Raw genomic sequence first — 9,871 nt, 5'->3', positions numbered from 1 at the left:
ATTCTGCCCATATTCGAACATCTATATTCCTTCAATTATTTCATCTATTGATGTTTGTGAAGTTAAAGAGCTGAAAGCTGTTGTGTTCTTTGTCTCTGTTGTAATATGTTAATATAAACAGCTCCCCAGGGAGCTAGTTCCAGTCCTAGTCTACAAAAATTTGGACAAACTCAAAATATTGTTGATAAATCCACCTGGTCCATGAAGAAGTATGGAAATTGAAAAAATAAGATTTTCAGGCGGTGCCTAGTATGTAGGTGAAATAATTTAATTAGATGAATCTCCCCGCATAAATAAAGGTTTCAGCTCTTTAACTTCTTTAACTTCTCTGTTCGAATATGCAGCTGCCCGGGGAGTTAACCCCAGTCCTTGTCTACAAAAATTTGGACAAACTCAAAATATTGTTGTATATATTTGCCTTGTAATAATTGTGGATTTTTTTTACATAATTAACATAATTTCGGTCAGTTAAACAATTCTCGACGCAAATAATTTATTATAAAAAACACTTGTGTCATTAAAAAAGAACGGCGAGTTTTTAATATGAATTGCATTACGTTGCATGATAAAAAAGCAAATTTTATTTTAACGCAAATTCATTTTATTTTTACTGTTGTTGCATATTATTATATTGTACGACCAAGTAAAAAGTTGTTATTCATAAATTTCTGGTACATTTAATCGAGAAATGACGTTTGTTCTGTCAAGAACCAAAATAATTACATTTTATTGGGTTAGGTTTGATAACTTGACTATTTTCTTATCTATTCGCATTTCTATATTATTTATAGGTATAACACAATAACTTTCCTTTTACACCTTGAATTTTTACAAAATCATTGTTATATCGGGATCGCAACAATTTTGGTCAATTAAAAAGAACACTTCCAAACTATAACTACCGCTCTGTATATTCCAGTCCAAATATCATATTTATTTTATTTAGGGACGAGGTTGTCAATTTTTTGGTTTTTTGTCAAAAGTTTGAGATTAGCAATTAGCAAAAGTTGACATTTTTACTAGATATTTTTATTCATCATTTATTTTTGTATTATTTAATTTGGTAATAACTCTTATTTGGCATATTATTTATTACTCCTATTTCTTACTAGAGTATAGGGTGAGTTTCTAGAAACCATATCATTTCAATTATGTTTATATATAAATATATATATTCTTTTTCTATAGATTTCAATGACACTTTAATTTTTTATTTTTGATTTTTTATGAATCTAAATTTGTATAATTCATATTTTAATATTTATTTCTGATTATCTTTTCTACATTGTATTCTTTGGAATTTTATAATTTATTATTTATACCTGGTTTTTATTATTATTTTACTGTATCACATGTCATTTTAATTTAATCTGATTAATTTTACTATGAATTTATTATTGTTAATTATTATGGCTTGACACGGGCACATCTTTTAAAGCTTTAATAAGTTCATTAATATCTAAACGAGAGTAATTTTAAAAGAATGAATAAATAAGTAAATAAATATTGGCAAATAAAAAAATCACTGCATCACCTGTAATAAATTCAGATTTTCACGGTTCATCTGTCAATTTCATATAATTTATTATTAGAAATATGATAGACATTGCTTACTTATGCACTCATTGTAAAGCAAAGTGGATGTAATTTTCCCAAAGATGCAAAAAATTAAAATTGTGGAAAACTCAATCAAAAGCCTATTTGAAGCTATGAAGCTACTTTTCACTAACACAATTTAAAAGGGTAACGTTATTTTCTATTTCTAGACGCAGAGATTGAATCTGATCGACCGTCATTTAGGAACCAAGGTCTAACGTATGCAATTACTCCTAACCAATACAAGCAAACTGAGCAACTGAATCGTCTGACAGTTCTACTGGGAGCTACTCAAGCAGCCAAGTATATCACCACCTCCTCCTACCTATCCAGGGGACATTTAGCTCCTGATGCTGACTATCTCTTTGGAAGCTGGAGCACAGCCACTTACTTCCTCGTCAACGCTGCACCAGAATGGCAGGTAGTCAATACAGGAAACTGGCTGAGGGTGGAAAACATCGCGAGAGATATTGGTATTCAATTACAACAAAATTTGACCGTGTATTCAGGAACATACGGAGTCAGCTCTTTACCCAATGCTTCGGGAGTCAAAGTGGATTTGTACCTCTTTGATAACAATAAGTTGCCTGTTCCAAAATGGTTCTGGAAGATCATTTACTCTGCATCCACAACTAAAGGAATAGCATTTGTTACTTTAAATAATCCACACGTCACTTCTGAAAGCGAAGTTCTTTGCACCAACGTTTGTGCCCAAACAAACTGGGCGAGAGCAGAATGGACGGATTTCTCTAAAGGATATACATATTGTTGCAATGTCAACGATCTTATAGCCAAAGTTAAATTATTGAGTCCACTTGCTATTTCTGGGCCAATAACGGGACCTTAAGTGTTTAATATAATTATGATATTTACTAAGTTCTTTGTTTACCTACCCATCTTTCAGCAATCATTATATTTTATCATCTGTTGATAATTATAAATGATTGCAAAGCCTTCAAATATTAAGCTATAATTTTTCATAGTATTTTTACCTTATATACACCTAATCGTGTAAAGGTTACTAAATTCTCTATTTAGCAGACAATTTAATATCAATAAAGGTAAAATAATTTGCCTTGCGTCCAAAGCAAAAGACAAGGGACTATGAAAAATAAGATACAAAGAAAAACATTTTCGCTTACATTTCATTTGCACATAGTTTTTTTTACAGATTTTGTGATGGTTATAAAAAAAAATACTTAGGAAGTTTTTTTAGAACAAAAAAAATAATTTTGCATTAATTATTTTTGATTTTTTTCTGCCATTTGCTAGTGCAGTTAATAAATAATGCTCATTGTTATATCCAATATAAGGAAATAAAATTTTAACACCAAACTGAGAGAGGTTTTAATGCTGTGTTTCCTATTGAAGCATGTTTGGTAATAAAACACTCCTATTAACTTAAAAGTTTCACGTTGTTTAATTAAACATTTAAAATGTATTTTAAACATGAACAAGGAAACATAATCCTACTTTTTACTCTCCTAATTACTCTTTTAGTCTCAGTCCGCACATAAGGACGGCAATAAACTATGGGATAGATGTAATCACCCCCTGGTAATTAATTAAATATAGTAATTAATAATATGCTAAAACGGCGTTGTTTCCTATTTATCTAGGAAACCATTACTTAGGAGCATAAATGCCACACAAATCATTTGGGCGTGACCAAGGTAGAGTTTAATAATATAAAAATACATAGCAAAATACCAAATAAAAACTTTTATTGATGTATGAATACAAAAACAATGATAGAACATTTGTAGATATAATATATTGAATTTCTCCACTTAGTTGTATGTTTGCTTTTGGTTCCAGTCCAGTGATAATGCAATATTGTAGTGTAAAAGAGCCCATTGCAGGTAAAGTGAACCAACTGTAAAAATGATCCAAATCATGTATTCTTAGTTTTAACTCTGTGTGCTTTTTGGCTAATCTGTCTGGATTATATTGATAACAGAAATGAAATATAAACGTTTACTTCACCTTTAAAATGTTTGTCAGTTTACTTCACTTGCCAGAAACCTCAAGCATGGTATGCGATTGTATGGAAGACTTGACTATTTAACTTTCAAGGATTTTTTCTTGAGAGAAGTTCATCATCATCATTCCTTTTCCGCACCTAATAGTTCATAGGGCACTGTATTGGTAAACCAATTGCAGAGTATCTTAATGATTTTTTTGTTACGTTAAGGTAAGATGATCAATTTTACTCTTCAGGTACCAGTCCAGGGACTATAAAATATTCTAGTGTGAAAACACACTTTTAAATAAATATTTCAAATCAACCATGTCGGGAATTGAACCCGAGACCTCTTGCATGGTAGGCAAACGCGCTGACTATTACACCACGAGGCCGAGAGTAGTTAACGAGTTAAAAACACTCGTCCAGAATTAGGGTTATATTTCTCACGCAGAACTGTATTCTTTATTTGCCTCGACATAGACAACTATGTATAGCTGTTAACTATATTATTATTATGTAACTTTCAGCAACATCTTTCAGGCGCAGGCAGCGTTGCCAGTACTACCGATTTTTCGGTAGATCTACCGATTTTGGGAGCAATCTACCGATCTTCTGAATTTTATTGAAATTCTACCGATTTCTATACATTTCCTTATTCTCCATAAAAAAATATTTAATACAAAGAAAACGAACACATATTACAATAAATTTATTGTTTGTTTGCTCACTAAGGTTACCATCTGTTGATTGTTAAAAAAATGCTTGTAAGTATTTAATGAATTATATATTAATGAAATTAATTGGTGAATGTGATTCCCGGTCATTTTCAAATATATAATATTGTCGCATAATAAATCATGACCATAGAATTTCAAGACATTATTTAAAACATTATATATGTCTTTGCCTATCTTATGAGGAGAAATGTAAGGGGATCACCTTTCATATAAAAAATGATAGAAATGGCTTTTTTTCAGTTTTCTCTATTTTCTGTTTCAATTTCTATTTCAATTCAATTTCTATTTCAATCTATTTTCTATTTCAATTTAGTTAAATCATTGTTTCAAACAATTTGTTCAGTACTTCAGAACTTAGCAGTATTTAATATTTAAAGAACTTTAAAATATTAATTTTATATTTGTTTGGCAATTTTGTTTGACAACAAAGTTTGACTAATGATAGTAAAATGACCAGGATATAGAGAAACAGAGAAAAGCGATCAGTGTCAGGGCCTCTATGCTGCAAGACGCTTCTACCTGCAAAAAAAACTATTTATTCCGAGTCATTGACAGGCTTACAATACCCAATACTTGAATTTCTACAGAACGGGTATTAATATGCATCATTGAATATATCTTATGAAAATACATTTAACAGGTTTATCTTTATGCATAAAAAAAATAAATACATACGTAACTTAGTGTGATTTAATTAATTGATTTCGCCACATAAGATTATATCAAAATATGTATGCCTTAAACCCCTGAATAGTTTGTATGGTTTCACAAAATACAGTATTGTTGAAATAGAAATTAAAATATCAGCATAACCTCAAAGTAATAAGACAAGATTTACCTGTATTCAGGGCCAGTTTTGCGAGCCGGAATCAATATACGAGTATTTTGGTGATTCATTTATTGCAGTCTTTTTGGTTTTCAATTGTTCATTTATCAAGCGTTTTCGACTTTTTAAAACAATGGCGCTCTAATTTTGAACAACTGTCATATTTATTTTTGTCCCTCTCCCCTCCTCCTCTAAAGTCGAATCTACCGATTTATTTTTCAGAATCTACCTATTTTCGCTTGATCCAGTCTGGCAACCCTGGGCGCGAGGCACCGTGGAGCAATTGGTTAGGTTAGGTAAGATAAGTCAAATGCCGCAGAGCAGTTGGTTAAAGGGTCAACTGTGAAAATGGTGACTTAATATCAGATTGTGGTCCCGTGGCTAGTGTCTCGGACTCACGGACCAAAGGTCCGTCGTTCGAATCCCACTCTACCCCAACTTGATTCCATTTTCTAATAGTGAGTTATTTACAACTCGTTGAGAGTGGCCCTCAAAATTAAATATTTGGGTAAATCATAAGAACGCAAATATTTAAAAAAAAAAAAAAAAAAAACAAGTTCTTTTTTCTCATTGGTCTGGGTGCCGAAATTATATTTTTCATATCTTCCTTCCATATCCTCCCATACCCATCTGCCGACAAGCCTCTGGAATAGAGGCTTATCTGGTTATTCCTTACAAAAAACACGTTATCGTTATACTTATCTTAGTTTCGATCGGACATAATTTATGAACAAGATATGAATAGGCTTCTCGTTACAATTAGAAGAGCAACGCCCAAGTTTTAGGTGTCGCCGTCGTTAGCGTACATTTGCGTGTGAATGAGTGTTTACATAAATATCGGTTTATTGTTCCCTCGACAATTAACGCGTAATAAGTTTTGTGAGCTTGCACCCTAAACACTACGAATACATAAATATAGGACAAAGGGGTGAAGATTTTTTTAACGTACGAAACTTTTTTTTAAATATTGAATTTAGACATAACGAAGATCTTTCAAGAGAATATGCAAACCAAGCCAACGTAACATGTACACAAAGATATCAGGGATTCCTACATGTGATTGACTGCCTTAAGTACAAAATGCTCTGCAAATTTTCACTGCAATATTTCACATCTTCACTTTTTCTACTTATTAATAACATAAAATTGATCGGGTTGTAGCCCTGTGGCTAGTGTCTCGGACTTACGGACCAAAGGTCTGTGGTTCGAATCCCACTCTACCCCAATTCGATTCCATTTTCTAATAGTGAGTTATTTACAACTAGTTGAAAATGGCCCTCAAAATTAAATATTTGGGTAAATCATAAGAACGCAAATATTTATTTTCCTTTACAAAAAAAATATAAATACAGGGTGTTCTTTAAACCCTGTCACATCCGAAACCACGATGATCAGTATAAGCAAAAAGAAATATAAAAATATTTTTTTTAGAATGAATAAATTTTTTTAAAAATAAAATATTTAAAAAACAAATGGTTGCTAACTTCTGCAGGAGAGGAACGAGGAGGGGGAAGGGGAGAGTCTGACACACCGTTAACCACGCGGCCGCGCCCCACTCGCTTCTCTCCTGCAGAAGTAAGCAACCATTTGTTTTTTTTAAATATTTTATTTTTACATATTTTCTTCATTCTAAATATTTTTTTAAATATGCCAATATGTTTTCTTGCCCATACAGATCATCGTGGTTTCGGATGTAACAGGGTTTAAAGAACACCCTGTTTATATATATTTCAATTTGTAATTTAGAACTCCTGCAAAAACGGGCATTGTATTCACCACGTCTTTAATACGTCACGATTCCTGTTCATTTTAAGATTTATTCTAAACCATTAAAAAAAAATTCGAACATCATCACGAATCTTGACGTCACAATTATCAATGCCAAACATGTCGCGTTTTTCTAGTGACACATTTTTTTTAAATATTAAAAAAAAAGATTATTTATGAAAACATTTCTTTACAATATTCATATTGATTTTGAAAACAAAATTCATTATTCTAAATCCATTTATTTTTTTTATTTTTATTGGTATTCGTAGTATGTGATATTTCCCTATTGTAAATCATTTTTTTTAAACCACGGTATTCGCTCCAAATGGAGAGACGCTTTTTAAAAAAAAAATTAATACCAGTATCGGGAGCACCGTATTGAAAAAAATCACCAACACACGATAAAACCGTCATAAAAAAATTAATTCTTATCGTTTTTTCAAAAAACGATATTTTATCGTGTATATTGATTCTTAATTTCAATAATTTATATTGGGTGCCAATGAAATATATATAGACTTCATATAAATTATAAATAAGATTACCTTCAGGCTTAGTTGTAAGGTGTAATTTTTTGAAAACAATGCTTTTTCACGCGATATGACGCGAATCACAAAAAACTATCTCCCGAAAAATTACGTTTCAAGCGAATGTTGAGTTTTGGAAAAACGGTCCTCAATTGGGAAAGTCGAAAGTCATAATATTAAACTTAATTGCAGGCCCTATGGAATGAAATGCTCTCCAAACAGAATGGAAAACTGTGAGTGTGGGCATTTCATCCGAAAAACTTAAAACCTCCTAAACCCTGACGATTAAAATAATGTTTATTTAAATAACAAGGGTTTCAGCTTTTACACTTCTACTTTATTTTTTGTAAATTTATAAACACTTAATGAAGGTACTATTAAATTTTTTCATAAAGATATGTTTTTTTCATAAAATGCTAAGTTTGTATGGTATAATAAGAATAATGTATCTCTAAAAGTAATTATTTTTTTTTACTGATATTTGTTATTTTGCGTTATTCATTCAATATTTTGCATCATGACATGGCCAATTTCGAACAATATTCTTGAATGATATTCATATGCAAAATATTTCTTACAGTTCATTTTAAATAAGACATTTTTTACTGCAAAGGTATGTATGATATGTGCTATAACCGTTTTGTTTTTCATACATAAACATTTATTTTAAGTAGGTACATATCAAATACCTTAATCAATTTTATTATTTTCAGAAACATTAAACAAAAACGATGCTTATTTTCTGCTGTCGCAAAACAAGCTGGTTATGTATAACAATGTATTGAGCATGTCCAAATGTTTGTAGACAGGCTGAATTTCCTCCCTGGAGAGTTATTTAGATGTCGATTTGTTGCAACATAGAGGGAAAACATATTTGAGAAATGGAAGAATTGAAGAAATATTGATGTTCAAACATAGGCAAAATGGTGAATGTTACACAGTGTGTAAAGTGGCCACTTAAACCAGCCATTGACAGGTCATAAGCCCTGTAAATGCCTAGACTTCCATATTCCCTTCTTTAAGGTATTCTCCATCCCTGTTGTAATTTGTTAATCTTAACGACTCCCGAGGGGGTGAAATCCAGACTTTTGTCTACAAACATTTGGACAAACTCAAATATTGTAAATGTATAAAAAATTGTGAAATGGTTCAGCCGGATGAATCTCATCCACATAATAAATGTTTTAGCTCTTTCACTTCACAAAAGTGAACATTAAAAGCCCCCCCCCCTTTCCCGAATCTGTTTTAAGGGTCTTGTGGCCTCTTTTCAGATCCGCACATTGCAAAAACATTGTTTTTTTAACTGTAATGAACGGTAAATTAAATCAACGGAAGTGAAATAAAACCTGAACCCTGGACGAGTTTTTTCGATACGATTGCTAGTGAAAACCCTCAATAAGGAAATCAAGTTGAGATAAGTCCGCCTCGTTTTGTTGTAGTTGTTGCATCGCCTACCATTCTTGATGCTGAATTCCTGGGAAACTGGTCACAAAATATAGATTAAAATTATATTTTATACCGTAGTATTCCATTGTTTCTGGACTGAAGCGTTAGACTGACCACCTTTTTATGTATTTATTTATTTTGAAAAAACAAACAGTCGACAATGACATAATAACATTTTTTTTAATACAGTTTAAAGACAGACCAGCAAAGTTTCTAAATAAAAACCATATATATTATTAAATTGTGTTACAACAAAAGGATGTGTTTATGTGTATTTGTATGAGAGTAGGTGTAGATGTGTGTTTATGTGTATTAGTGTGGGAGTAAGTGTTCAGGAGTGTGCATCATTAAAAAGTAAGTGGGATCGTATCGCAGCCAGAAATAATAAGTCTTAATTTATTTCTAAATAAATTAACCTTACCCTCATGTAACGGATGATCAATATATGCTGCACTCAGTGTACCTGTGCGGTGCCCTATGCTCAACAGGGTGCGGATAGGGGCATGATGATGATGATTACACACGTGAAAGCAAAATCATGAAGCCAAATAAATCGTTTGTCGGCAAGGTGTTTCTGTACGTATTTCTTTATGCTTGTTTTTAGTTGCAAATTGTTTGAAAAGCATCGCAAATACACCCCATTGTACGAGTTTTCTTCCCTGCATAGCTTTGACGTAGTTTGATGGATCGGTTTTCAAAGTAAATCAGTGAGTTTCATAATAATACTATTGTAATGTAATTCTTTCATAGCATTATTATTGTAGTATATGATTAATTGCCTTTATTTATTTATTTTATTCACAATATATTTATGTAACATTTATTGAGACACAAATCCCAACTCCATGGGTCAAAAATATAAATGTTAATGTTTTCTTTTCCTGTTAAACTTTTAATTTGCTCTCGTATTTTTTCCTAGTTTAATTATCAACTTTAATTTAATATTCTTTATCTTTTATATTTATTTATTCTTTACTCTTAGCCAAATAAAAATTAAAAAATC

General features: G+C 31.4%; 1 protein-coding gene across 1 annotated transcript; it reads left to right on the top strand.

The window, feature by feature from the left end:
* Positions 1-1,766: 1,766 nt before the first annotated feature.
* LOC148270701 (salivary endonuclease-like) lies at positions 1,767-3,590 on the top strand (the record flags this gene model as incomplete). Its single annotated transcript, XM_088242283.1, has 1 exon — positions 1,767-3,590. A coding segment is annotated over one exon (677 nt), but the record flags the coding sequence as incomplete, so codon positions are not given.
* Positions 3,591-9,871: the final 6,281 nt, after the last annotated feature.

The sequence above is a fragment of the Micrasema longulum genome, unplaced genomic scaffold (assembly GCF_059751315.1).
Source record: "Micrasema longulum isolate JH-2025_06_02 unplaced genomic scaffold, ASM5975131v1 h1tg003565l, whole genome shotgun sequence".
Taxonomy (NCBI): domain Eukaryota; kingdom Metazoa; phylum Arthropoda; class Insecta; order Trichoptera; family Brachycentridae; genus Micrasema; species Micrasema longulum.
The sequence above is the reverse complement of the archived record's forward strand: the minus strand, read 5'-3'. Positions and strand labels throughout refer to the sequence as shown.